At 51.8% G+C, this 27,999-nt stretch overlaps 2 protein-coding genes and 1 long non-coding RNA gene across 6 annotated transcripts in view; 1 reads left to right on the forward strand and 2 right to left on the reverse strand.

The window, feature by feature from the left end:
* The window catches only part of LOC108544012 (uncharacterized), an 18,516-nt gene extending 8,930 nt beyond the window's left edge, over window positions 1-9,586 (reverse strand). Inside the window, exon 1 of the long non-coding RNA XR_001889721.1 lies at window positions 8,014-9,586. This is a non-coding gene — a long non-coding RNA (uncharacterized LOC108544012). The remainder of the gene's footprint in view (window positions 1-8,013) is intronic.
* On the forward strand, window positions 5,896-23,510 carry DBNL (drebrin like). 4 transcript variants are annotated; one of them, XM_017894905.1, is made up of 13 exons: window positions 5,896-6,530; window positions 11,881-11,936; window positions 13,727-13,839; window positions 14,769-14,843; window positions 18,525-18,671; window positions 19,557-19,634; window positions 19,903-20,054; window positions 20,203-20,257; window positions 20,670-20,751; window positions 21,157-21,252; window positions 21,346-21,461; window positions 21,842-21,947; window positions 22,570-23,510. In XM_017894905.1, exons 1-13 carry the CDS (start codon window positions 6,448-6,450, stop codon window positions 22,707-22,709), a joined length of 1,299 nt encoding a protein of 432 aa, XP_017750394.1. In that variant the 5' UTR covers window positions 5,896-6,447; the 3' UTR covers window positions 22,710-23,510. The 4 variants fall into 4 exon arrangements, with proteins under 4 accessions (XP_017750394.1, XP_017750395.1, XP_017750397.1 ...); XM_017894906.1 differs by having other exon boundaries at window positions 20,206-20,257; XM_017894907.1 differs by having other exon boundaries at window positions 6,398-6,576.
* A 1,002-nt stretch (window positions 23,511-24,512) lies between these two features.
* Window positions 24,513-27,416, reverse strand: PGAM2 (phosphoglycerate mutase 2). The gene is made up of 3 exons (XM_017894909.1): window positions 26,894-27,416; window positions 26,615-26,795; window positions 24,513-24,717 (listed from the first exon to the last, which is right to left on the reverse strand). The coding sequence occupies exons 1-3, from the start codon at window positions 27,305-27,307 to the stop codon at window positions 24,551-24,553; spliced, it is 762 nt and encodes a 253-aa protein (XP_017750398.1). The 5' UTR covers window positions 27,308-27,416; the 3' UTR covers window positions 24,513-24,550.
* Between the last annotated feature and the right edge of the window lie 583 nt (window positions 27,417-27,999).

The following is a 27,999-nucleotide window of genomic DNA, read 5'->3' on the forward strand; positions in this document are numbered from 1 at the left end:
AAGGAAAAAAAGAAAGAAAAGAAAAGAAAACAAGATCCAGGTAAGGCATGATGGCTCACAACTGTAATCCCCATGCTTTGGGAAGCTGAGGTAGGAGGATATTGCTTGAGTTCAATACCAGCCTGGGCAACATAGCAAGACCACTATCTTTAAAAAAAAATAAAAATTAGCTGGGCCTGGTGGCATGTGCCTGTAGTCCCAGCTACTCGGGAGGCTGAGGCAGGAGGGTAGTTTGAGTTCAGGAGTTGAAGGCTGCAGTTGAGTTATGATTGCCACTGCACTACAACCTGGGTGACAAAACAAGACCTTGTCTCTAAAATAAGTGTTGTAAAATAAATTTAACAAAAACAAGATCCAGCTATATGCTGCCTATAAGAAACACACGAAAGGGATGCATATAGACTAAGTGAAGGGATGAAAAAGATAGTCCACTCAAATGTAAACTAAAAGCATGTAGGACTAGCTATCCTTATATCAGACAAAATAGACTTTAAGTCAAAAAACAAAAAGAGAAAAGGTCATTATATAATGATAAAGGCATCAATTCAGCAAGAGGATATAACAATTGTAAATATATGTGCACTCAACACTGGAGCACCCAGATCTATAAAGTAAATATTACTAGAGAAAAAGAGAGACCCCAATACAATAAGTTGAGGACTTCAGCACCCACTTTCAGCATTGGACAGATTATGGTCTAGAAAATCAACACAGAGGCATCAGACTTAAAATACGCTATAGACCAAATGAACCTAAGAGACATTTACAGACTATTTCATTCAACAGCTGCAGAATACATATTCTCATCAGCACATGGAACATTCTCCAGGATAGCCCATATGTTAGGCCACAAAACAAATCTCAAATATTTAAAAATAAAAATCCTATTAAGTATCTTATTAGACCACAATGGAATAAAACTAGAAAGCAGTATGTTGCAGCCTCCAGAACTGTGAGAACAAATTTCTGTTCTTTCTAAATTAAAAAAAAGAAAAGCACTAGAAGTAGATAACACAATGAACTCTGGAAACTGTACAAATCCATGAAAATTAACACGCTCCTGAAAGATCACTGGGTCAGTGAAGAAATTAAGAAGAGGCTGAGCGAGGTGGCTCATGCCTGTAATCCCAGCACTTTGGGAGGCCAAGGCAGGCAGATCACTTGAAGACATGAGTTTGAGACCAGCCTGGCCAACATAGCAACACGCCATCTCTACTAAAAATACAAAAATTAATGGGCTGGGCGTGGTGGATCACACCTGTAATCCCAGCACTTTGGGAGGCCAAAGTGGTCGGATCAGCTGAGCTCAGGTGTTCGACACCAGCCTGGGCAACATGATAAAACCCCATTTCTACTAAAAATACAAAATTAACTGGGTGTGATGGCGTGTGCCTATAGTCCCAGTTATTCAGGAGGCTGAGGCAGGAGAATCTCTTGAATCCAGGAGGCGTAAGTTGCAGTGAGCCAAGATTGCACCACTGCACTCCAGCCTGGGTGACAGAGTGATACTCTGGCAAAAAAAAAAAAAAAAAAACGAAAAATATACAAAAATTAGCTGGGTGTGGTCATGTGTGCCTGTAATCCCAGCTACTCAGGAGGCTGAGGTAGGAGAACTGCTTGAACCCAGGGGGCAGAGGTTGCAGTGAGCCAAGATTGTGCCACTGCACTCCAGCCTGGGTGACAGAATGAGACTCTGTCTCCAAAAAAATAAAAAATAAAAAAAAAAAGAAAAATAAATCAGTGCCGGGCATGGTGGCTAATGCCTGTAATCCCAGCACTTTGGGAGGCCGAGCCTGGCAGATCACAAGTTCAGGAGTTCGAGACCAGCTGACCAACATGGAGAAACCCTGTCTCTACTAAAAATACAAAATTAGCCAGGTGTGGTGGCACATGCCTGTAATCCCAGCTACTCAGGAGGCTGAGGCAGGAGAATTGCTTGAACCCAGAAGGTGGAGGTTGCAGTGAGCCAAGATTGTGCCATACACTCCAGCCTGGGCAACCAGAGCAAAACTCCATCTCAAATAAACAAAAAACAAAAAAACACACAAACCTAAACTGCCTCTGTAACACTAATGAAAAGCCACCAGGTTAGAGGGATGAGAGGAGCCTGAATTTGTAGTCAAATGATTACTGCCATTATTCCAAAGGTCACAAAATTTGCAACTTCCCCAATAACTCCTGTAAATAACATCACTATTGTGGAACCTAAGATGGGCCGTTTGAGATGTCTCTTCAGGTTTTTCCATCTCTGATAACTGCATGGCCCCAGTTAGTCTCCTGTGGCCCCACCCAGAAGTAGACAGCACATAAAGACCATTTTCCACAGCCCTATGACTGCACCCCTAACCAATTAGCAGCACCCATTCCCTAACCCCCTGCCTGCCAAACTATTCTTTAAAAATCTTAGCCTCCAAATTTTGGAGGAGGCTGATATGAGTAATGATAAAACTCCAGTCTCCCATTTCACTGGCTCTATGTGTATTATATTCTTTCTCTGATCTTGATAGATCAGCTATATCTGAGCAACAGGAAAGAAGAACCCATTGAGTGGTTACAGGACAGTCAACAGGAAACTTATACAAGAAAAATGGGAGCATGAGAGAGGTGAGGTGGTCTACATATGGCAGGCCACATCATCTCCTCTTTAAAACCCATCAGGGTTTCCATTACACGTAGAATAAAACCCAAAGTCCTTCCCTTGGCCTCTCCTTCTCCCTGTGTCCCATTTCTCAGACCAATTAGGCTGGCTTCTACCTCAGAACCCAGTCTCTGCTCCAGGGTTAGTTACCTCCTCTGAGGCTTTCCCTGGCCTATCAAGCTGAAACAGGTTTCTATACACTACAACAGGAAGCAGTATCATGCCCCCTCAAACTTCTCACCATCAGAGACTCTTCCTCATAGTCTTCTCTACATGGAGCCTGGTCACCTCACTGAGCTGATCTAATTCTAGAACACAGAGACCTGCTTCTTTGGCCTGCACAACCTGGTTTCAGGTAAGGGTAGCTTCTCCTCAGGTGAACTAAAATTTGAAAAGTGCGCCCAGACCTCCTAGGGCTTCCACCTGGGACTGGTGGTCAAGTGGGTGAAGGAACCTGACAACTGGAAGGTGATTAAATAGGAGTATTCCCAGATGAAGAAGTGAAAAAAAAGATATGTTCACCAAAGAGAAGGTGGTAGAAGTACCATAAGACCAATGGCCAAACTCCTCTAGAATATGGAGACTGGGGCAGAGGGATGAGGGGGCAGAAAGTCACCTGAGGGTCTGGTCTGAAGGAAGAACAAGCAGAGATGTTACTGAAGTAAGAGGGGGGAAAGACTGAAAATTAGGAGATGTGGAGAGCCCCTATTGATGTAAATTCACTTTTTCTGATGTAAACAATAGCGAAGTCAAGTACAGAAGTAGGGAGACCTGCACTGTGGAAAAGAGAAAAGATTGAAAAGAAGATCTAGGACTAATTCAAAGGAGGGGTGAAGGCTGCAGACTGGACTGCTGAGGAGAAGGGATATTTTGCCAGAACTTGAGACTTCTCCAGGTCAGGATGAAGTAACTGTTTTCCTCTCAGAAATGTCAGAGCTTCTGCCTGTAAGACAAGTGCTGTGGTTCGAATGTATCCAACAAAGTTCATGTCTTAGAGGCCTGATCTCCAATGTGATGGTGTTGAGTGGTGGGAGGTGGGAGGTGCTTTGGCTCTCATGAATGGATTAATGCCATTATCTTGGAAGTGGGTTTGTTACCTGTGGAGGGTGTCCAGGTTCTTGGCGTCATGAACAAAGAATTGGACAAAATGCACAAACAAAGCAAGGAAAGAATGAAGCAACAAAAGCAGAGATTTATTGAAAATGAAGGTACACTCCACAGGGTGGGAGTGGCTTGAGCAAGTGGCTCAAGAGCCTGGTTACAGAATTTTCTAGGGGTTAAATATCCTTTAGAGGTTTCCCATTGGTTACTTGGTGTTCACCCTACATAAATGAAGTAGTGGCCCGCAATCAGTCTGATTGGTTGAGGGAGGGGACCTATCAGAAGCTGAAGCGAAATTTCAAAGTTACACCTTATGCATACCTCTGACTGAAAGGGTGAAGTTACAAAGTTATACTCCTATGCAAATGAAGACTTGGTCCATGACCAGCCTGATTGGTTGTGGGAAGGGACCAATCAGAGGTACTTTCAGTTTTTCATCTACCATGCAGAAAAAGGTGGGGGGCGGTTGCAAAGGGAGTAGCCTCTGGTCCTTTTGTTACTTGGTCATAAGTTGGGGTTTTCCTTTTGATTTGGTTCTAGGAGGTTAGTGTGAATTGGCGTTAGGTTCCTTGCTTCCAGCCCCTATTCTCCTGCCTCAGGTTCATTATAAAGGACTGAGTTTGGGGCCGGGTGCAGTGTCTCACACCTGTAGTCCCAGCACTTTGGGAGGCCAAGGTGGACAGATCACAAGGTCATGAGATCGAGACCATCCTGGCCAACATGGTGAAACCCCATCTCTATGAAAAATATAAAAATTAGCTGGGCATGGTGGCATGTGCCTGTAGTCCCAGCTACTCGGGAGGCCGAGGCAGGAGAATTGCTTGAACTTGGGAGGCGGAGATTGCAGTGAGCCGAGTTTGTGGTCACTGTACTCCAGCCTGGCTACAGAGTGAGACTCCATCTCAAAAAAAAAAAAAAAAAAAATGAGTTTGACCCCCTTTTGTCTCTCTCTCATCCTCTTTGCCCTTTCACCATGTTATGAGGCAGCAAGAAGCCCCTCACGAGATACTAGTGCCATGACATTGGACTTCCCAGCCTCCAGAACTGTGAGAAAATAAATTTCTGTTCTATGTAAATTACATAGTCTGTGGTACTTTGTTATAGCAGCACAAAACAAACAAGACCACAAGCAACAATGATGTGAACAGAAAGAAAAATGGACATAACAAATGAACTGTGTTTTTTTCTAAATTAGGTCCACAAGCCCTTATCTGCGCCATCCAGACCCAAACACCTTAAGATTTTGGTAGTTCATTTGGTAGCAAAAACTGACCTTAATGGCCATGAGGATATTTAGAGTCTTCTTATATTCCACTTAGCTGATTATTCACACACATCACAGCGAAAGTATGAACATGTCTGATTACCAGTTCCTCTCCTGATCCTGTGATAAGGGCTTACAGAGTATACAGGACATACATGGTATAAATTTTCTGAAATCTTAGATTGAATTCCAAAGCACATCTGGACTTAAGGGACTGTAGATTTATATATATATATAATACATATGTATTTTATACATATACATATATATATATAATTTTCCTTTTTTTGAGACGGAGCCTTTCTCTGTCGCCCAGGCTAGAGTGCAGTGGCGCTATCTGGGTTCATTGCAAGCTCTGCCTCCCGGGTTCACGCCATTCTCAGCCTCCCGAGTAGCTGGGACTACAGGCGCACGCCGCCACGCCTGGCTAATTTTTTGTACTTTTAGTAGAGACGGGGTTTCACCGTGTTAGCCAGGATGGTCTCGATCTCCTGACCTCGTGATCCGCCCACCTCGGCCTCCCAAAGTGCTGGGATTACAGGCATGAGCCACCGCGCCCGGCAGGATTTATATTTTAAGGAGGCAGGGGAGTTATTCTCCATGGGAGGGAAAGAAGCTGTGAGCTGCCTTGTGAGCTGCATGTTTCCCTATCATGCAGATAAGAAGCTAGTTCAGTCAGGGTAGGCAGATTTGTGGATGGAAAAACTGGTGCTCACTGGAGGAGGGGAGCAGATTGAGGAATTACTGACACCTTCTAGGGGAGCCATCCAGATGTGCAGGTGAAGCACAAGGCAGGTTCTCTTCACGCCTCCACTATCCTGGCCTCGACCAAACTGCAGAGTGAAAAACTCAGGTGAGAGTGAGAAAGCACAAAAGCACTTTCAGTTAGGTTTGTAGCGGTGTGATCGTCACTTAGCATTCATTTATCTGTGTATTCATACATTTATGCATGTTTCATTCATAGATCAAACTGTTGAGGGTCCACAAACAGGCTGAAGACCTCGTCTGGAGGGAGAGTGCAGTGAACCCAAGATCTCTCAAATAAGCGCATCGACATTACAAGATTTAGAAAAGAATGAGCACGGTGCTGTGACAGCAGCTAGCGGGGGCTGGACTGGGTCCCCTCGGCCAGGCTTCCAAGTCAAGCTGCCGTTTGCGTGGGACCAGAAAACAGGCTAGTCCGCGCCCCAGGATCCCTCCCTGAAGACAAACAGAAAGCCGAGTCCTCACTTCTCCCTCTTGTCCTTCGGCGTTCGCGGGACCCGGATGCTAGACCACGGGTCCTGACGACTCGCTAGGACCCGCGGGTGCAGCTGGCCCCTGCCATTTCCGCTTCCTGCCGTGGGGCGGGGTTTCCGGTTGTCGGAGGCTAGGCTTGTCGGCTGTCAAAGGGGCGGTCCGGCCCGGAAGCGGCAGCAGCGGCGCAGAGACTGCGGGGCGGGCCATGGCGGCGAACCTGAGCCGGAACGGGCCAGCGCTGCAGGAGGCCTACGTGCGGGTGGTCACCGAGAAGTCCCCGACCGACTGGTGGGCGGCGAGACGGGCCAGGGTCGGGCCAGGGGCTGCCTCAGGGGTGGGTCTGTCTGGGGGGAGCCGGGGACTCGGGAGGAGCGGGAGCGCGATCAGGGAGCGGCACCCCGGCAGGTGGCCCGGGGCTTACCTGTCGGCCCCCTCCACACCGCAGCAGGAGCGCGTCTCCCCCCGTGACCCCTTGTCCCACCGATTGTGGACAAGTTAAACCCGGCTTGCAGGGACCCAGTGAGTCCCCGCCCCTCCCCCTGCCGCTCGCCACCCACTATGGGCTCCGCGGGCTTCCATGTTGGATCCTCGGCCTGGTCGTGCTTGCTAGCTTCGCCAGGTTCTTCTTTCGAGTCCTGGGACTTCCCTGGAGAAGGGGGCCCTGCATAGCCCTCTCTGAGAAGGCGGAAGCCACGCCCCCCCTTTTTTTTTTTTTGCAAACGCTGTGTTCAGAGATGGGCATTTGAGAGCGGCCTGGCAGCCGGGCTGTGAATGTGAGCCCTGTCCTGGGGGCTTCAGATGAGGAGCTGGGGATCTGGGTTCTTGGCTCTCTCTGAACATGGACTTCAGAACATTTGTTTCTCCAAAAAGTGTACTCTTTCCTGTGCCTGAGACATGGGAAGATGTACGAAAGTAGGATGCTCGCTATCTGTTTGGGAAAAGGTCCCGTTTTCCCTCCACCACCAAAGATATCCTCACTTTCCCATTTGCTTAAATTGTTTTCACTGACCGGTTTTGAGAAATTCCAATTCTGAGAAATATGCTGAGTATGGTGGGCTAAGGTGACCAACTTTGGGGAATAGAAACTGGGCCTTGGAGGCTGAGTCGTGGTGGGGCCACCCTGTGGTCAGCACTGAGGCCCTCCCGACTGTCTTCCCCTTGTGTGGTGGCCATCTCCACTTGTACAAGTGCTTTCTCATCTCCTCTGCACTTCCTAGTGCCCAGCACAGAGCGGCTTTTATGCAGTGTACTGTTGTGACCCTGAGGATGTTATGGCTTTGCCTTTTCCGCCGCCAGGGGCCATTAGGGGAAGAGCTTTAGAACAGCAGTTGCTTGGATCTGTGGGGTGTCTATAGACTCTCCTGTCAGGTCTGGTGCCCTGGATGGCACTTATGCCAAACAGCACATCTTCTGTTTGGGAGGCATCTAAAGAAGGATGTCTCGTCACTTCCTTGGTAGGGTTTTCTGCCTACTTTATAATCCCTCAGATTTACCCACATGTCAGTCAGTGTAATTTTTCTCAGGGGAGTTTCTAGATATCAGCCCCCTGTTTTGCCTCTCTCCTATTCCTGTTCATGTTTCTCTTAGACCTCTCCTGTTACTTCAAACCCAGTCAAAAGCATCTCTGCAATGAGCGCCCCATTTTCATGTCCTCATGATACCACTTGGCTTTAGAACCCAGAAGAATCTTTGCCCCTCTCCAACCCTCCCCAGTTAAAGATTTTGCTTCTTAACATGCTCTTGATCACTCTGTTTACCCTGGCAGACTTACCTAGGAGCTTCCTGGCACTCCTGATGTATCTCTCTTCCAGGTCTCTCTTCATCATCAGTCTTCTCAGGAACCATCACTGGTTTGGGATGATGCCTCCCAGCCCACCTGGCAGTTTGGGCTTCCTCTTCAGACCTCCTATGTTCCTAGCCTTTCCTTGGTCTTCTTACCAGAGCTGTCTGCTACCACTCCTGGCCTGGTGCTTACCCACTCCATCTACTCTCTGTCTCTCATGAGGGTTGTGGAACCTCCTCTTTCCCCTCATGAAGTCGGAACCCACCTATCTCACTGGACTCATCTGCCGAGACAGCCATGCCATGCTCCCTCCCTAACTCCAGGCTCTTGTAGCACTACAGGTTGTGTTACTCAGCAGCATGACCCATGGCCTCCACCCTCATCGTCACAGCCATTAAGGTAGTTACTCAGCAGATACTGTGTGGCAGATTCCCGCACACTGCGGAAAAATATCTGGACCATGTCACTTCCGTGTCTATAACTCTACAGTGGCTTCCTGTTGCATGTTGAATAAAGCCTAGACTCCTCGCTCTGCTGATGTCCTGCGTGACCCAGAACCTACCACCCCTTTCACTTACCACACTGTGGCCACACCTGTTTGTCACCACTCTGGCCGTCTTTCTCTTCCTCAAACTTACAAGTTGGTTCCTCTTCAGAGTCCTTGCTCTGCTGCTTCCTCTGCGTGGAGCACACTTCTTCCACGTTGTCCCCAGCCTTAATTTCCTTGCCCCAAGGTTGCCTTCTCAGAGAGGCCTTCCTTGATTCCTAGCTCCCTGTCTGTAGGCACTTTTTCCCATCTTTCTGTTTGACTTCCTTCAGACACATGCCAGACACAACATATGCTGAAAATCCTTATGGGTTTTCTTGTCACCTTTATCTCTTACTGGAAGGGGTGGGGTTTGTCTGTCCTTGGTGCCTGAGGCACAGTTGTTATGTATAGCAGATGCTTAGATGAAGGATGGACCGAGATTCATACAGAAAAAGTGGTAGAGATATCAGAGGAAGAAGAGGTGGTCTCTAGTTTGGTGGGTCATAAGAGGTTTCACACACACAGTGCTGGCATTGGGGAAGGCAGACAGAGTGGGGAGCAGCCATGACATCAGCTCTCTGTCTTGCATCTGTCTCCTGCCCCTGCTTACTCTGTATCTTGGCATTGATCTTACCTGGTTCATGTGTCACCTCTAGCACCTGCTTCACTCTCTAATAAGTACATTAGTGTTAGGTGTGTGTTTTTTCTCCCATTAGAAAGTAAGTTCCATGGGCAGGACCTTTTAGGGATTGTTCATAGCTGCATTCCTGTGACTAGTAAGCAGTAGTCTCTCAGTACTTATTTTCAAAGGCATGATTGAATTATAAGATGCTTGACACTCCATATTCCTTGCTGCTCAGAGGCCAGTGCACCATGTTTTTTCATGTTGATTTGAAACTTCCTTCACCCTTCTTTCAAAGGGCCTCTAAAATGGGAATGTGCCTCTGCGCTGGGAACATTCTTAAAGGTGGCCTGGGGTAGAGGGGGATCAAGTCAGATAGGTGGCAGGCATTGAGCTTGGCTCTTATTATATTAGCTGCTGAGTCCCTTTTTTTTTTTTTTTTTTGAGACAGAGTCCTGCTTTGTCACCCAGGCTGGAGTGAAGTGGCATGGAACCTCTGCCTCCTGGGTTCAAGTGATTTTCCTGCCTCAGAGTCCCAAGTAGCTGGGATTACAGGCATCCACCACCACACCTGACTAATTTTGTATTTTTAGTAGAGGAGGGTTTCCCATGTTGGCAAGGCTGGTCTCAAACTTCTGACCTCAGGTGATCCACCTGCCTTGGCCTCCCAAAGTGCTGGGATTACAGGCGTGAGCCATTGTAGCTGGCTGAGTCCCTTCTTGCAAGAGCTGGGTTAAGCTGCCATCTTCCGTTTCCTGCTGCTTGTGCCGGCTTGCTATCTTCTGGCAGCCAGGGCTTTGTGGTCATCAAGAGGAATGGGCTTCTTTCCTCCAGGGAGCTCCCCCAGCTCACACTGACAGTGTGCCACGTCCCAAATCTTTCTCTTGTTTCTCTGTGGTCTCTTCTCTAGTTCCTTTTCTCTGAGTGTTTCTCATTCAGTGTTTCTCTCCTTCTGTATTCTGTCTCTTCTCCTGGTAAGCAGTGCCTTTTCCCGGAGGCCTGTCTCCTCCCTACCAACCAGATCCCACTGGGCCTGGGTCTAATTTCTCCATCTTTCTCAGGCATAAGCATCTCTGGCCAGTGGCATTGGCAAAGCCCTGGGGAAGCCAAATTGAAGCTGATTTGGTTCGTATCCAACTGTTTATCCCTGGCGCTTCCGTCTGGCCAAGACTGGGGAGATGACACACACAGGACTGGGTTTTGCCTTTGACTTACAGTCCAGTGGGTCAGTGCCCGCAACCCATGTCCAGCAGTCCTGCCGGGGGTGTTGAATTGCTGCAAGGTTCATGCTAATAGCAAGTCAGAATGAATCTTTACCAGAGTTTTTTTTTTTTTTTTTTGTAAGAGTTAGGGTTTCACTCTGTTGCCTGGGCTGGAGTACAATGGCATCATCATGGCTCACTGTAGCCTTGAGCTCCCGGGCTTAAGCAATCCTCCCACCTCAGCCTCCCTAGTAGTTGGGACTGCAGGCATGTGCCACCACTCCTGGCTGATTTTTATATTTTTGGTAGAGGTAGGGTCCCACCATGTTGCCCAGGCTCGTCTCAAACTCCTGGGCTCAAGCGACCCTCCTGCCTCAGCCTCCCAATGTACTGGGATTACAGGCATAAACCACCACACCTGACCCAGAGTTCTTTTTTTTTTTTTTTTTTTTGAGATGGAGTCTTGCTGTGTTGCTCAGGCTGAAGTGCAGTGGCATGATCTTGGCTCACTGCAAGCCCCACCTCCTGGGTTCATGTCATTCTCCTGCCTCAGCCTCCCGAATAGCTGGGACTACAGGCGCCTGCCACCACACCCAGCTAATTTTTTGTATTTTTAGTAGAGATTTGATTTTACCGTGTTAGCCAGAATGGTCTTGATCTCATGACCTCGTGATCCCCATCCGCCTGACTTGGCCTCACAGGGTGCTGGGATTACAGGCATGAGCCAGTGCACCTGGCCCAGAGTTCTTATGAATAATTAATCTTACAGGAAAAGAAAGCCATGGCCCCATGTCACCCATGGAGAGATAGGCTCTGCTAGATAGAAAACTTGCTCATGGGTACCTGTCCGTGAGGGGCTTGGCAGGTTCATGGTTTTAACTGTGTGATTTCATGTTGTGTCATTCCTTTGTGGTTTCTAATAAACACAACCTACAGTAGTCTGTGTTTACCAAAGAATCTCAAGCCTAGAAGGACCTGCTGCCCTACCTGCCAGGCTTCACTGGAGCCAGGGCAGACGTGCACAGGAGTGGTGGGCAGCCTTCCAAGGGGCCCAGTGCGTGTATTTCTCCGACTTGCTTCTCCTTTTGGGTGCTCTACGTTCAGGAATATGTAGATATGTTTTGTCTTTTCAAATCCATATACCTGGTGTGGCCAGGTGAGTATTTGACACACGAATGTATAGCAGTCGTTGGAAACTCCACAGCTCATGTTTTCCTCGTAGTAGATGTGTGCTCCCATCTCTGTGCCTTTGTCCCTCACAACCCCCACCCCATGGCAAGTCAGGCCAGTGTCCTCCCAGCTGCAGAGCTGAGAAGGCTGCACAGTTGCCTACTGAGAACCTGGTTAGCGGGCTAGAGCAAAGTGAGAAGGGGCCTGTGTCCACTCACAGTGTTACTGTCGGCCCAAGCTCTTTGGGGTATAGCTGAAAGTCATGGTAGGTGCGGTGAGGAGAGATGGAACCCAAGGTACTGGCTACAGAGCTCACTTGTGTTTCGTTTCAGGGCTCTCTTTACCTATGAAGGCAACAGCAATGACATCCGTGTGGCTGGCACAGGGGGTGAGTATGACTCCAAATGGACTCGGGGACACCAGGAGGTAGGAGGGTGACGTGTGCAAAAGAGAGGATTGTGACCATCAGCAGTCCATCTCAGCTGGCATTTCAGCTATTGCACAAGAAGAAGGGGACTCTATCACACAGGTGGCCTCTGCCAGTGGCTCAACACCTTCCTCCGCTGAGGGTGGGAAGTGGACTGGAGCCTGCCTCCTGCAGACCCACCCCACATTAACTCCATTGGGGGTACCCTGGCCCCTTGATCAGGATATGAGCCAACAACAGACAGGACCGGGGGTCAGCGCACTCAGCCGTCTTGGTCCACTGAGCCACATGGGGCTTCCAGTGCTCACTGGCCACTTCTGGCAGGCCTTTGGTTTCAGATATATGTAAGTGAAAACATTCCTTCTTGGCTCTCCTCCCCTCTGAGTGCAGGGGAGTGCTTTTTCTGTGTCTACGTGGGGAGAACTGAGAGGGAAACAGGCCTCTCCAGCTTGTGGGCAGCCTGCGTCCAGGGAGCTGTGGTGGGAAGCTCACCAGTCTCAGAACTGGTGCTGGTGGAAAGAAGTTCCACAGACATGTCCTAGTCTCCCTTTGTCCTGCCCTGATCTTGTGCCGAGTGCTTGCAGGGGCCCCATCCTCACTGGGAGAGGCAGTATCACTGCAGATAGTCACGGGGGAGGCTCTGGGGGTCTCTGCAGGAAGGACAGGCTCTTGGCCAGCACAGAGCAGAGATTGTCAGGGTAGGCTGGGTCAGAGTGTGACCTGTGGGCCCACCAGCTGACACCCTTGACTGCTTCTCCTCCAGAACTTCCCTGACCCCTCCCTCTGTCCTGAGCCAGACATGGCTTCATTGTTCAATGAGCGCTCGGAGTGTGTTCTCCACGGTTTGGTGGCTGTTGTTGGTAGAAAGCCCCTTCCTTTCACAACCTTTTCGGGAGGTGTCCCCTTTCTAGAAGGATCACCATTGAACAGTAGATATGTGGTGTGGCAGGTGACTGGGAGTTGCAGGGATCAACAACTTGAGTTTCCTGTCATCATCCCCAGTGGCACAAGACAGGGCTCTGCTGCAAACACAACAAGTTACTGTCCCCAGAGTGGGGACTCATGACTGCCTCCACTTATGTGGAGCCCCGTAACTGAAATACCTGATCAGCTCTTCCTCCTTATAACCTGGGAAAGCTTGTGGGGGCTAAGCCTCAGTGTCAGGGGAGAATCGTTTAGAGCTGCCCACTCCTGCGCTCCCCCTGCCCCCATCACCCTCTCTTCTGGAGTCTGTGAGGGCTGAGCCAGTTATGCTGCTGCAGGACTTTCAATCTGGTCTGGCCCCCTAGGCGGCCCTGGAGCTTGAGCAGACACAGGTGCAGGCAGTGGTGACTCTACAGGCCCTGTTATTCCGGGCCCCTTTGCAAGGTTGAGGCAACAATAAAATTTTGATGGAGACATCCTCCATTTGGAAGTCTGGTGGCTGGTTTTGCCATGGAAGTGACCCTGTTTTTATTTCCAGAATTACCTCTGGGTTTAGAGAAGTGGTTTTTAAAAGAGTGTGAGTGAAAAAAATTACCTGAGGTACTTGTCAGAATCACAGACTCCTAGGTCCCACCCAGCTCTCATCAGTCAGTTTAGTGGGGCTGGTGCCCAGGACTCTGATTGTAAACATGCCCCTAGAAAGATTCTGATACAGGTAGAGGTGAGAAGCCCTGGTTTAGAGGCAGCTTGGCTTCCCTTCCTGGTGGGACCAGGGCCAGCAGGGAATGTCAGGGCCACCCCTGACCTTCCTTGTGACTCTGCTGCAGAGGGTGGCCTGGAGGAGATGGTGGAGGAGCTCAACAGCGGGAAGGTGATGTATGCCTTCTGCAGAGTGAAGGACCCCAACTCCGGACTGCCCAAATTTGTCCTCATCAACTGGGTATGTGGAGCTCGTTTCATTTAGGTGTGACCCAGGAAACCCCATTGTCTTCTTTCCTGTTTTGACTTGACTTCAGGAACAGAGTGTTTTACAGGCATGACTTAGTGGATCAATAGAACAGCTCTGAGCTGGTGAATGAGCAGACTAGTTGACAGATTCACTGTGTCCCAAAGAATAACTGTGGCTTTGCTATGCAGAATTCACCCTCCAAGCCTAGAGTTTTTCCTGCAAAATGGAGTAAAAGCAGTCGCAGGGAGTCCTTGCTTCGTGCTCTTGAGGGTGGTGGTTCTGATGGAGTAGAGAGCCTGAGGGAGTATTTAGGAGCCTGGCAGTGCAGGGACAGGGCCTCCTTGATCCCTTGGTGGGGATCAAGAAAACTCTTGAAGGCCGGGTGCGGTGGCTCACACCTGTCATCCTAGAACTTTGGGAGGCCGAGGCGGTTGGATTGCCTGAGCTCAGGAGTTTGAGACCAGCCTGGGCAACACGGTGAAACCCCGTCTCTACTAAAATACAAAAATTAGCTGGGCGTGGCAGCATGCACCTGTAGTCCCAGCTACTCGGAAGGCTGAGGCAGGAGAATTGCTTGAACCTGGGAGGCAGAGGTTGCAGTGAGCTGAGATTGTGCCACTGTACTCCAGCCTGGGCGACTGAGCAAGACTCCATCTCCAAAAAAAAAAAAAGAATGAAAACGAAAACTCATGAAATGCTCCCACAGGGAAAGCCGGTAGCCATCCTGCCAAGGGAGCGTCCATGGGCCCCTTGGAGGCATGGGAACTTACCTCACCAGTGTGATGCAGTCAGAAGAATTGGTTCTGCTTTGGGGGTTGCAGTTTTCTCTTTTCTGGGACATAGGGTAGATGTTGGGTCCCCAGGGGAGGGAAGTGGCTCTGGGGGAGGCCTGGGTCATTCTGGGCATACTTGTGTTACAGACAGGCGAGGGTGTGAACGATGTGCGGAAGGGAGCCTGCGCCAGCCACGTCAGCACCATGGCCAACTTCCTGAAGGTGAGGCCTGGCGAGGCCTGCTCCACTGGGAACAGGCCTCACAGGCTTGAGGTCTCCCAGGTTCCTGGGTGTAAGCAAGTGGGAATCAGAACTGGATTCGGGAGTGTGCTCTTGGCTAATGCTCTCTGCCTGCCCTTCAGGGCATGACCGGAGGCTGCTTCACTCTCCATCAGCGAATGCATGGGAGGTCAGGATGTTGCCAGGGCCACCTACAGGCCGGCCTCAGTGGGGCAAAATAAAGGACCATGCTGGAACTGGTGCTGTGAAAAGGCTGGGCCCTGGTTCTGTTTTGTTTTATGATGCCTCTAAACAGCCTAGTAATACCGTCAGGATTTGGAGGAAGGGGAGAGTACCCACCATCGTAGCACGCACATGGCCTTTTGATGCGTTCCTTTCCAGCCCCCATTTCTACATGGATTCATGTCAGTCCTATAATAGAACCTTTTTAAATTTTAAAAACTATTTGTAACAAAAGCATTTGTTGGTCACTTGTCAGGTAACTTTTTGCATTTCGCTGGTTGCATTTCTCTGGCAAAGGAGACTCAGAATTTTGATTTCTGGTTCTGCCAACATTTCTTCAGCTATACCTCAGTTTCCATCTAGGAGCCGATAAGAGAATTCCCAGCTTATCAGGTATACAGTTTTGAGTATCCTTTATCTGAGATGCTTAAGACCAGAAATGTTTTGGATTTTTTCGGATTTGAGAATATTTGCATTAAATACTTACCAGTTCAGCGTCCAAAATCCAAAATTCTCCAGAATCTGAATGTGGTTTTTTTTTTTTTGAGAGAGTCTCACTCTGTCACCCAGGCTGGAGTGCAGTGGCGCTATCTCAGCTCACTGCAAGCTCCGCCTCCTAGGTTCACGCCATTCTCCTGCCTCAGCCTCCCGATTAGCTGGGGCTACAGGCACCCGCCACCACGCCCAGCTAATTTTTTGTATTTTTTTAGTAGAGACAGGGTTTCACCGTGTTAGGATGGTGTTGATCTCATGACCTCGTGATCTGCCCGCCTCGGCCTCCCAAAGTGCTGGGATTACAGGTGTGAGCCACTGCGCCCAACCTAGAATCTGAAATTTTTTGAGTGCTGACATAATGCTTAAAGGAAATGTTGATTGGAGTAGTTCGGATTTCGGACTTTTAGGTTAGGGATGCCCAACCTGTATAGTAACAGTGAATGAGGTCATGGGTCTGGCTTCTCATGAAGATATCAGTAGCTTACTTTTTGTAGAAAACGTGTATGGCATTCTTTTATCAGAGTTGTTTGTTTGTTTGTTTGTTTGTTTTGAGATGAGACTCATTCTGTCACCCAGACTGGAATGCGGTGGCATGATCTCGGCTCACTGCAGCCTCTACCTCCCAGGTTCAAGTGATTTTCCTTTCTCAGCCTCCTGAGTAGTTGGAATTACAGGTGCCTGCCACCATGCCCAGCTAAGTTTTGGATTTTTAGTAGAGATGGAGTTTCCCCATGTTGGCCAGGCTGGTCTGGAATCCCTGACCTCAAGTGATCTGCCCTCCTCAGCTTCCCAAAGTGCTGGGATTATAGGCGAGAGCCACCGCGCCCGGCCCAGGGTTTTTATAAATTTATATGTAATAGTTGCACATATTTTTTGCATACATGTCATATTTTGATATCTGTATACAGTGTATACAATGAATCAGGGTAATTAGCATGTCCATCACCTCAAACATCTATCTTTTCTTTGTGTTGGGAACATTATAATATTTCTGTTCGAGGTAATTTGAAATATACAAAATTATTGTTAACTACAATTTCCCTTCTGTACTATTGAATACTAGAATTTATTCCTTCTATTTAACTGTATTTTTGTACCTGTTAAGCAACTTCTCTTCATTTTCTCTCCCCCATGCCCTTCCCAGCCCCTGGTAACCACCATTCTACTTTCTCCCTCCATGATACCCACTTTTTTAGCTCCCACATATGAGTGAGAACATGCAATACTTGTCTTCTGTGCCTGGCTTATTTCCCTTGACATTATGGCCTCCAGTTTCATCCGTGTTGCTGCAAATGACAGGATGTTATTCTGTTTTATGGCTGAATAATATTCCCTCGTGTTTATATACTACATTTTCTTTACCCTTTCATCCATTGATGGATGTCTTTGTTGATTCCATATCTTGGCTGTTGGTAATAGTGCTGAACGTCAGAGTTGGATGTATCCCCAGCAGTGGGATTGCTAGATCATAAGCTAGTTCTGTTTTTAGTAGGACTAAAATAGCCAGGTGTGGTGGGGGGCACCTGTAATCCCAGCTACTCAGGAGGCTGAGGCAGGAGAATCTCTTGAACCCGGGAGGTGGAGGTTGCAGTGAGCTGAGATTGTGCCACTTCTCTCCAGCCTGGGCGACAGAATAAGACTGTCTCAAAAAAGAAAACCAAAAAACCATACTGATTTTGTAATGGCTGTACTACTTTACATTCCTACCAACAGTGTATAAGAGTTTCCCTTTCTCCACATCCTTGCTAGCATTTAGTTTTTGTTTTTTATAATAGCCATTCTAACTGTGGTAAGATGATAGCTCATTATGGTTTTGGTTTGCATTTCCCTGATGATGGTTAGTGATGTTGAGCGTTTTTTCATACGTAGTTAGCCATATGTATATCATCTTTCTAGAAATATCTGTTAAGGTCTTTTGCCCATTTTAAAATCAGATTATTATTTTTTTGCTACTGAGTTGTTTGAGTTCCTTTTATATTCTGGTTGCTAATTCCTTGTCAGATGGATAGTTTGAAGATATTTTCTCCCATTCTGTAGGTTGTCTGTTTACTTTGTTGATTGTTTCATTTGCTGTGCGGAAGCCTTTTAGCTTGTTGTAGTCGGATTAGTTTACTTTTGCTTTTGTTGCCTGGGCTTTTGAGGTCTTAACCCCAAAAAAATCTTTGCCCAGATCAATGTCCAGGGGTGTCTTTCTAATGTTTTCTTTGAGTAGTTTCATAGTTTCAGGTCTTACATTTAAGTCTTTTTAATCCATTTTGAGTTTTTTTTTTATATGGTGGAAGATGAAGATTTGATTTCATTCTTCTGCATGTAAATATCCAATTTTCCTTGCCCTGTTTATTAAATAGACCGTCCTTTCCACAGTGTGTGTTCCTGTCACCTTTGTTAAAAATGAGTTGGCTGTAAGTGTGTGGGATGGTGCTCTGTTAGTTTCCATTGTTCTGTATGTCTGTGTTTATGCCAGTACCATGCTGTATTGATTACTATAGCTTTGTAGTTTAATTTGAAATCAGGTAGCATGAAGCCTCCAGCTTTGCTCTTTTTGCTTTGGATTGCTTTAGCTATTCAGGGTCTTTTGTGATTTCCAGATGGCATTTAAAATTGGTTTCCATTGATTAGAAGGAAGGCCTTTGATGCAAATCATGCCTGGGCTGTCTACTGATATGCAGCAGGGAACATCTACAGAAGGAACCGCTGGATAACACAGTAGAGGGCAAGGGTTTCACATGAACTGGGACAAGTATGAGGGGTTTGCTCCAAGTTGGTTTGTTTGAGCCCTTGAGGGGAACTCATGCCTCAGTTTTCAGCAGCCAGACAGGTGCCTTCTGGTTTCCTGATTCTAGTCTTGTGTGGTGTAGTAGTGGCCTGTGCTGTGTGGACTGACAGGAGTTTGGCCCATAACCTGGGCTGACAAAGCCTTTCTTTCAAGTGCCGTTCCTGCTGCAGGGGGCCCACGTGACCATCAACGCACGGGCCGAGGAGGATGTGGAGCCTGAGTGCATCATGGAGAAGGTGGCCAAGGCTTCAGGTGCCAATTACAGCTTTCACAAGGAGAGTGGCCGCTTCCAGGACACGGGGCCCCAGGCCCCAGTGGTGAGTGCTGCCTGCCCATCGCCAGTCCCTTTGTTGCTCAGGGCCTGAGGGCAGGGGGCCAGGAATGTGCACTTCCCAGCACCCAGGCTGGCTGGGCCCATGCCTGCCTAGTTTCTGCAGGTGGTAACCCTTGAGCTGTGGGGAGTGCCCACTGACCAGATGAGCAGGAGTAGCCCTCTGACTTTGCCTAGGGCTTGGACTAGCTGTTCTTTAGCCTTCATCTGGAGCCCAGCCTGTGTGATCAGAGTGGAGGCTCTGCAGGATGCATGGCTATGATAGTCTGGCTGCCCTCGAGGTCATGGCATTGGCACATCCTGGGCTGCCCCTGGAGGTAGCTGCTGTGGAGGGACTAAAGGGGGCATCAAGGCAGAGCCTGAAACCAGAGCAGGCCCCTTGGAGTCATGTGAGATACCTGTGGGCCTGCAGCCCCGGTGATGTGTGGAGCTGATGGCTGGGAGCTGCGTCCACAGATGTGTGGTTGGGCTCAGTGGTGGTTCCTTGGACGCTCTTGTGCTAGTCAGCTGTCTGAGTGCCCCTGGCCAGAGGCCTGCTTCAGAACTGCCCAATGTCTAGGAGTTTGCAGGTGGAGTATGGGGGCCTTTCTTGCCCTGGCCCCCATCTATGAGGGCCAAAGACCACCAGAGACCCCTCTAGTGTTGTCTGGGATTGAGCCTCCCCCTTGGGGCAGTGTCCTGGGCTTCTTTCAGGTCATCTTGGTATGTGTCTCCTTGAGGGTCACTGGGCAGTGCTCTGCTGCCTCTGCTGGCTCCAGTCCTAGCAGCACTCACCTGTGCTGTCACAAGTTTAGTGTATTCTCTCCTCTGGTGCCTGTGGGACTGGCCTTCCACCTGGGTCCAGGTCTCTAATGAGTGCTGTCCCCTACAGGGCTCTGTGTACCAGAAGACCAATGCTGTGTCTGAGATTAAAAGGGTTGGTAAAGACAGCTTCTGGGCCAAAGCAGAGGTGAGTGCCGCCCCAGGGCGTGCTGGGCACATGGGAGTGTTCTGCTTGCTGTGGCTCAGCTTTCTTCGCAGCGAGCTCGTGCAGCATCCACTCTCCTTGGTGCCCATTACAGATGGTCACACTGAGGCTCGGGTAGGTTAAGCCACAAGGCTAATGAGCGACTGGCTCTGGTGCCCGTCTTTGGCCATATGCCTAAAACCCAGTCCTGGGCAGGGGATTAGGCTGAAGTGTCAGCACAGGGCTGAGCGGGCAGCGGCTCTCCCTGCAGAAGGAGGAGGAGAACCGTCGGCTGGAGGAAAAGCGGCGGGCTGAGGAGGCGCAGCGGCAGCTGGAGCAGGAGCGCCGGGAGCGTGAGCTGCGTGAGGCTGCGCGCCGGGAGCAGCGCTATCAGGAGCAGGGTGGCGAGGCCAGCCCCCAGAGGTGAGCCAGAGGTGGAGGCTGGCCTGGGGGACCCACCCTGGGGCATTGCTGGGCATCCGCTCCATCCCACGGAGGCAAGGAGGACTGAGGGGTGCGGCGTGAGAACCTGTGGCTGTGCCTCAGCTGTGCCCCACCCGGCCCTTCCCAGCAGGACGTGGGAGGAGCAGCAGCAAGAAGTGGTTTCAAGGAACCGAGATGAGCAGGTAAGATGAGGGTGCTCTACTTGTTTGGACCTGTACTGGTCACACACAGAAGTCCTTGATCATGGATTGAGGGCCCAGCCCAGACCTGGGCAGAAGCTGCCCTGCAGTCAGCTGGGGCAGGTTGGAATCTGGGCAAGCTGACAGTAGAGAGGAAAGTCAAAGGCGGAAGCTTCGGGCTTGGACCACACCTGGTCCTGGGGGAGGCCCTGTGAGCCCCTTGGCTTCTGTGTTTTACTTCTCTTTTTAAAGGTACTTTTATTTTAAATGACTTCTCACCTGAGAACATATTTTGCTTCCTGGCCCCATACTCACCCTTGAGGAGCTACCGGACTGACAGCTGCAGGGGCTGTGATCTGGGGAGAGGTGGTGAAAGTTTTGCCCACTGCCTGGGTCAACATGTGCTTCCCTCCAGGAGTCTGCCATGCACCCGAGGGAGATTTTCAAGCAGAAGGAGAGGGCCATGTCCACCACCTCTGTCTCCAGTCCTCAGCCGGGTGAGACCTTCCTCTGGGCCTGGCCATGAGGCAGCAGCAGGGTGAGGGGGATCCTGGGGTCCTATGTGGACTCCCCTGAGGCTAGTGACATGTATCGGTGACAGGGATGAGTGAGAAGGGACACCTAGGGCCCTTGACCTCATCAGTGACCACACTGGTCACCAGTTTGGCCTCCAGAAGATACTGGGCTGCGCTGTCTACCAGGTCACCACATAGCACATGGCCCTGGGGTCTCTGTTCCTGCACTAGCCAGGGCAAGCCCCATGAGACTGCCTCTAGCACACCAGGGTGGAGGGTGCTGTGGGGGTGTGTGTGCGTGTGTGTGTGTGTATGTGCGTGCGCATGTGCGTGTGCAGCAGGTGGTGTTTCTGAAGTGATGTTGTATTTATTTACCCGGATTTGCAGGCAAGCTGAGGAGCCCCTTCCTGCAGAAGCAGCTCACCCAACCAGAGACCCACTTTGGCAAAGAGCCAGCTGCCACCGTCTCAAGGCCTAGGGCAGGCAAGGCGCTTGTCATCCCATGGGGACCCTGGGGGACAGCAGTAGAGAAGGGGGATGTGTGGGAGTGAGAACCCGTTGTGTTCCCTGGTGCAGATCTCCCTGGTGAGGTGCCGGCGCCCAGCACTCCTCCATGTCTGCTGCAGGCAGAAGAGGAGGCTGTGTATGAGGGACCCCTGGAGCAGGAGACCTTCTACGAGGAGCCCCCACTGGTGGGTTCCTACAGTGGGGCTGGGGCCAGGAAGGGGCTGCATACTCAGGAACACTTATCATGGGCCAAGTTTTCTGGGGGCATGCAACAAGTTTTAAAGCACATGCATTTTTGGAGCAGCCCTGTGCTATAAATTGTCAGGGCAAGCACCACTCTACAGGAGGTGCTGGGTGGGAAGGGGACCTTGCAGCCCATGGCTGAGGTATTTGCGCACTGCCCTGTGGCTTCTGTGCTCTGGTAGGGTGGGCACAGCAGCAGCCCCCGAGCCTGTAGACTGCTTTCCCTCTGTGTACTCCCAGCTTGACCCGAGCCATGTGGGGCAGAGCAGCGACTGGGTGTAAGGGCTGAGTCTGGGGTAACACCTTTGTCATCCCTGGGCAGGTGCAGCAGCAAGGTGCCGGCTCTGAGCACATTGACCACCACATTCAGGGCCAGGGGCTCAGTGGGCAAGGGCTCTGTGCCCGTGCCCTGTACGACTACCAGGCAGGTAAGGTGCCCTGGCCTGGCTGGCACGGACCACAGGGTCCTGAGGTTAGGAGACAAGAGGGTCTGGGGTTTTATGGGAAGATGGCACCAGGGGGTGTCAGGAAGAGAAGACAGGAGGGTGAGTGGTGCGTTTAGGGGTAGAAGCACCTCTGGAGTGGGGGCGACTGTGGCACTGGAGTGTCCTGCACAGCCCAGGCCTCCCCATGTGTTCCTCGTAGCTATTTGCTGGCCGCTGATGTAGAATCCCAGTTGCCATCCTTGTCACAAAACATGGGGTCTGAGCAGGGAGGTGGGCCAAGCCTGGATGCTGGTTCCCCAGGCGTCCCTGGTGGAAGCCTTGGAAAATGGGGTGGAGGCTCCCCACGGAGCAGGCTGGTGTCTACACTAGCCTTTTTTGGGAATGCTCTGTAGGAGGGTGTGCCCTGAGGCTGTGGTCACCAGAGCAGCATTGGGACAGGGTGCAGTGTTGGCCAAGGCTTAGCAGCGTGGCAGGGATATTTCTGAGGAGGAACCAGAGCCACAGCGAGCTGTACTGCAGCAGGGTAGGGCTGCCGTGTGCTGCCCAAGCAGGTGGGATGTGGGAGGGAGCCCCTGATATGCATCTGGGCTCATCCTCTTTGCAGCCGACGACACAGAGATCTCCTTTGACCCCGAGAACCTCATCACGGGCATCGAGGTGATCGACGAAGGCTGGTGGCGTGGCTATGGGCCGGATGGCCATTTTGGCATGTTCCCTGCCAACTACGTGGAGCTCATTGAGTGAGGCTGAGGGCACATCTTGCCCTTCCCCGCTCAGACATGGCTTCCTTCTTGCTGGAAGAGGAGGCCTGGGAGTTGACATTCAGCACTCTTCCAGGAATGGGACCCCCAGTGAGGATGAGGCCTCAGGGCTCCCTCTGACTTGGCAGACTCAGCCTGTCACCCCAAATGCAGCAATGGCCTGGTGATTCCCAAACATCCTTCCTGCATCCCCCTGACCCTCCCACACAGCTTGGCTCTTGCCCCCGACAGGATACTGAGCCAAGCCCTGCCTGTGGCCAAGCGCTGAGTGGCCACTGCCAAGCTGTGGGGAAGGGTCCTGAGCAGGGGCATCTGGGAGGCTCCGGCTGCCTTCTGCATTTATTTGCCTTTTTTCTTTTTCTCTTGCTTCTAAGGGGTGGTGGCCACCACTGTTTAGAATGACCCTTGGGAACAGTGAACATAGAGAATTGTTTTTAGCGGAGTTTGTGACCAAAGTCAGAGTGGATCATGGTGGTTTGGCAGCAGGGAAGTTGTCTTGTCGGAGCCTGCTCTATGCTCCCCACTCCATTTCTCTGTCCCTCTGCCTGGGCTATGGGAAGTGGGGATGCGGATGGTCAAGCTTCCACCCTGGGTATTCGAAAACAGCAGACACAACATGTTCCTCCACACGGCTCACTCAATGCCTGCCGGCCCCAGTGTGTGCCTCAACTGATTCTGACTTCAGGAAACGTAACACAGAGTGGCCTCGGCCTGTTGTCTTCCCCTATTTTCTGTCCCACCTCATCCGTGTCCCTGAAGAACAAATATGCTTTTGGACCACGAATTCCCAGTTTGGTCTACACAGGCTCGCAGCTCTGACCTGCCCTGCTATAGCCTGAATGCTCCCATGTGGGAATAGCACCCGGCCGCCTGCCCGGTGTCTGCCTCTGCTCTGTGTCTGGTGTGAGCACCCTCACCCTGAGACTGCGGCTGATGATGATCAGCCACCAGGAAGAGGCTAAATGTTAAGATGGGACTGAAGTCAGAGTCTTCCTGCGTTCCAGTTCCTCTGGGAGAGGCCAAGGGCTGCCCTGCTCCCAGCTTCAGGGAGCCTCACAGTGGGATGGCCCACTGTGTGGTGTGAGTATCTGGCACCCACCGAGCATCCAGGGAATTAGGTCCCTCCTGTGCCCCAGAGCTGCTAGGCGGACGTGCGTGACTCGAGGCGTCACCTGCTGGTGCGTGGGGTGAAGGCTGCATGGAGTCCAACCCTGCTCCCGGCTTTCCTGTGGTCAGGCCTCTCCCCTTTTTGCCAGGGCTTCCTGGTGCCTCTCCCATGAAGAGGGAACTTCCCCTCCACTCCCATGGAAGACCCAAGTTTGGGCTGTTGCCAGCTTTGAGGCCCCCTCTGGGCTTACCTGTCCCCACCCAAGAGTCAGGGCTCAAAGTGCCACCTGGGGGTTGCAAGGACAGCAGAGGACCACCTGCCCTCTGTAGGAAGCTGTCCGGGAAGCCATGTCCTGGCTGTGGTCCTTGCTCCCCATGGGGAGAGCCGGGTCACTTGGCCTCTTCTAACTGGCCCCAAGCACGCCAGTTCTAGAGCATGGTTATTTACTAAGTGGCTCTGAAGCTTCAGGGTCACCACAGGCTTGTCCTGCCTGCAAACTCATGGAGTGGTTGCAGCCCTGGCTCAGTGTCCTGATGTCTAGGGGTGGGTACTAGGCTCCTGCCCCTGGTGACATGGGCATGGAGTGGGGGAAGGTGGATGGCTGCACCCCTGGTTCTGGAGTCCCCATAGCTGATGGTGCGGTGAGCCTGGCATGCCCGGCTGCGCTGGAGTCCAGGCTGTGGGAGGAGGTGCCTTTATTGCCCAAGCCCAACCCGTCACTTGGCCTTGCCCTGGGCTGCCACAGCCTCCATGGCCTTCCGCACCGTTTCCTCATCACCCAGGAACTGCATAGGCTTGGTGGGCTTCAGCTCCTTGTTCAGCTCATACACGATGGGGATCCCCGTGGGCAGGTTCAGCTCCATGATTGCCTGGTCTGACATCCCTGTGCCGGAAGGAATAGGTGTCCTTAGCCCCTCTGTCCCCAGCCTATTCACACAGCAGACACTATATGACCTTTATGGGCCACAGAGCCAGTTCCCCTGGCACCAACCTTTCCAGCCCTGAGAGCGAGGCCACAGAAATGTTGCCGAAGGTCAAGGCATAACTGAGTTAGACAAGCAGCCTACAGAAATAGCCCAGTGGTGAAACAAATGGGGACTTCAGCCCCACCCAAGTGGCTGTGACCTGTGGTGGTGCTGTCCATAGTCCCCTCAGCCCAGTGTGACTCCAGCCAGACTGAAGTTGAGGGTCAGGAAGGACACTAGCCCTTTGGTTTCTTTCTTTATTTTTGAGATGGAGTTTTGCTCCTCTTGCCCAGGCTGGGGTGCAATGGCGCGATCTCGGCTCACTGCAACCTCCACCTCCTGGATTGAAGCAATTCTGCTTCAGCCTCCCAAGTAGCTGGGATTACAGGTGAGCGCCACCACACAGGGCTAATTTTGTATTTTTAGTAGAGACAGGTTTCACCACATTGGTCAGGCTGATTTCAAACTGCTGACCTCAGGTGATCCACCTGCCTCAGCCTCTCAAGGTGCTGGGATTACAGGAGTGAGCCACCGCGTCTGGCGCCCTTTGGTTTCCAAAGTGCTCTATATTCTAGACATCCTGAACAGGAGCAAGTGTGGAATGGAGCTGGAGGAGGGACAGGGAGGCCAAGCCTGGTCGAAACCTGACCCTGCGTGCCTCCTGCAGCCCCCGAGCTGGGAATAGCAGCTCGACCTTTGATATTCGCGCCACTCCACCCCCGCTCCATGCAGAAAAGTTTAAGAGAATGTTCCCTGGGGATTCAGGGACTCCCACTGAAATCCCCTCATATTCACCACCAAAAGTGCATCCCCTTTCCCCAAACCAGGCTGTGGGAGGGTCACGGGGCTGGCATGAAGCCTCTAGAAGGGAGAGAAGGCAGGTGGTCCTTCCTTTTGCCTGGCCCCGGTGTCAGGTGCCAGGCATCTGTGTTTGGAGTTGGCAGGCTTGGGGCGGGCTGGGTCTCCGGGGCCTGCCGGTCTGGGTGCTCTGGTCAGCTGCCCATAGGCCCCAGGAGCAGAAGGTTTGGGGCACACCCTTCTAGCCTTTCCAGGACTCAACAAGCTTTAAGGTCATTCAGATGCTAATTTAGACTGCCCTGGTGTCAGAATACTAAGGTGGGAGGCGGAGTGGAGGTGCCAGTCACTCTGGGTGAGGCCTCACTGCACCCATGCATCCCGGGCCCGTTTGTCAGCCCTTGCTCTTCAGTGGGAGCCCCGCTGCAACCCCGGAGTCCGGCCACTCCATAGTCTTGCATCCCTGTTTTGATTGGTCTTTCCTTTGTCCAGAGAGGGGCTGCAGAGGCAGATAGGTGTTGGAGCTCATGCAGGGAATCTGAGGACCTGAGGGGGAAGGGTCCTGCGAGGGGTCCAAGCTTACACATCAAGAGGCAGTAAGTACTGGAGGGAGCCCTGGGAGCTCCCCACCACCCCGGAAAAGGGAGAGGCCCAGAGATGGAGGTGGTTTGTCCAGGGCCCCTGGTAAGCCGGGATTTGGAGCTAGATGCTCTAAGCCCAGCCCCTCCGTTTCCTAGCTGGGTGTCCCTAGGCAGATGCCCCTTTGGAGTCTGCCCCGCCTCGGGACACAGCGAGCTTCAAGTGCGGTCAGCCCCTGTGGAGTGTGTCCCGGTTACACAGAAATGAGGGAAGTTTCACAAAACTAAAAAATGGCTGCTTAGCCCTCCTTTTTCAGTGAACAATGTGGAGCCCCACGCCTAGAAAGTGGCCTGGTCCATGGGCTAGAGGCTTTGCTGAGATGAGAAGCCAGCTGAGGCTGCTGCCCACCCACCCCGCCCGGGCTTCTGAGGGCCGCCTCACCTTCCAGGTGCTTGACAATGCCCCGCAGGCTGTTCCCATGAGCTGCAATGAGCACTCGCTTGCCAGCCTTGATCTGGGGAACAATCTCCTCGTTCCAGAAGGGCAGGGCCCGGGCAATGGTGTCCTTGAGGCTCTCGCAGGTGGGCAGTTCCCCGGGCTTCAGGCCTGCGTACCGACGCTCCTGGGGGACACAGGCACGCTGCTTTCCCACCTAACGGGCTCCCACCCAACTACCCACCCCGCAGCTTCCCAGAGGCCTTCCCAGCGGAGGCAGCCCACCTTGCTAATGGAGTTGTAGTAGGGGTGCTTCTCGTCCATTGGGGGCGGCGGGATGTCAAAGGAGCGCCTCCAGATCTTCACCTGCTCCTCCCCGTGCTTGGCGGCCGTTTCTGCCTTGTTGAGGCCTGTGAGGCCCCCGTAATGCCGCTCGTTGAGGCGCCAAGTGCGCACCACAGGTAGCCACATCTGGTCCGTGCCATCCAGGATGGCCCAGAGGGTGCGGATGGCCCGCTTCAGCACCGACGTGTAGCAGATGTCAAACTCCATTTTGGCGTCCTTGATGGCCTTGGCTCCCCGCTTGGCTTCCTCGGCCCCCTTTTCACTCAGCTCTGCATCGAACCAGCCACAGAAACGGTTCTCCTGGTTCCATGTGCTCTCGCCGTGCCGGACCATCACAAGGCGGTGGGTGGCCATGGTGGCAGCAGGGACCACAGAGGACTCTGGATGGGGACGGCTGCTTCCCTACACTCCCAGCTTTATAACAGTGTCTTCCCAGCCCCCACCCCAGCCAACTGCCAATCAGCATTCCAGGCGGTGGCAGGTGACCAGTAGCTGAGCTGCTGGGGGCTGGGGGCCAGGGGAGCAGGCCAAGAAGCTGTGCTTAAAATAGCCCTATGCATCCACCAGCTCCTGGCCTGGGTTCAGGTGGCATGTCCATAACCAGCTGGCACCCAGAGCCTAGGCTGAGTGGGGCTGCTGGTCAGGGATGGGCGTGAAGGGCAGAAGTCTGGGCTAGGGGAGACGGGGGCAGCAGGGACAGAGGGGCTCTCCAGGTCAAGGCTCGGTGGCCGCATCAGCCATTCTCTGCTCAGGCAGAGGCACAAACAAAATCCCAACCCCTTTCTCCTGTGATTGACAGCCAGGCTGGGAGGGGGCCCTCAGCAGGCAGAGGAGAGCCAGAGGAGCTGGTGCAGGCCACAGCTTTGCGGAGGGGAGTCTGGCCTTGTGGAAGGTACCAGGCAGCAGCAGCAGTATGGGCAAGGGCTGGGGCTGAGCTGGGTTTCCAGGACAAAGGGAGAAAGGGTCCCTGTCTTTCATCTGGGGTCCCTTTGTCAAGGTCTCATCCATACCTGCCACATGCTCCCACCCTATCTGCCCTCACCCAA

The sequence above is a fragment of the Rhinopithecus bieti genome, unplaced genomic scaffold, assembly GCF_001698545.2.
Source record: "Rhinopithecus bieti isolate Rb0 unplaced genomic scaffold, ASM169854v2 scaffold_26424, whole genome shotgun sequence".
Classification (NCBI taxonomy): domain Eukaryota; kingdom Metazoa; phylum Chordata; class Mammalia; order Primates; family Cercopithecidae; genus Rhinopithecus; species Rhinopithecus bieti.

Coding starts and splice junctions, on each gene's coding strand:
- DBNL (XM_017894905.1), top strand. CDS start 6,448: ATGGCGGCGAACCTGAGCCGGAACGGGCCAGCGCTGCAGGAGGCCTAC. Junction 11,937..13,726: donor CCGTGTGGCTGGCACAGGGG/GTGAGTATGACT, acceptor ACTCTGCTGCAG/AGGGTGGCCTGGAGGAGATG. Junction 20,752..21,156: donor TGTCTCCAGTCCTCAGCCGG/GTGAGACCTTCC, acceptor CCGGATTTGCAG/GCAAGCTGAGGAGCCCCTTC.
- PGAM2 (XM_017894909.1), bottom strand. CDS start 27,307: ATGGCCACCCACCGCCTTGTGATGGTCCGGCACGGCGAGAGCACATGG. Junction 26,796..26,893: donor ACTACAACTCCATTAGCAAG/GTGGGCTGCCTC, acceptor TGTGTCCCCCAG/GAGCGTCGGTACGCAGGCCT. Junction 24,718..26,614: donor CATTGTCAAGCACCTGGAAG/GTGAGGCGGCCC, acceptor CTTCCGGCACAG/GGATGTCAGACCAGGCAATC.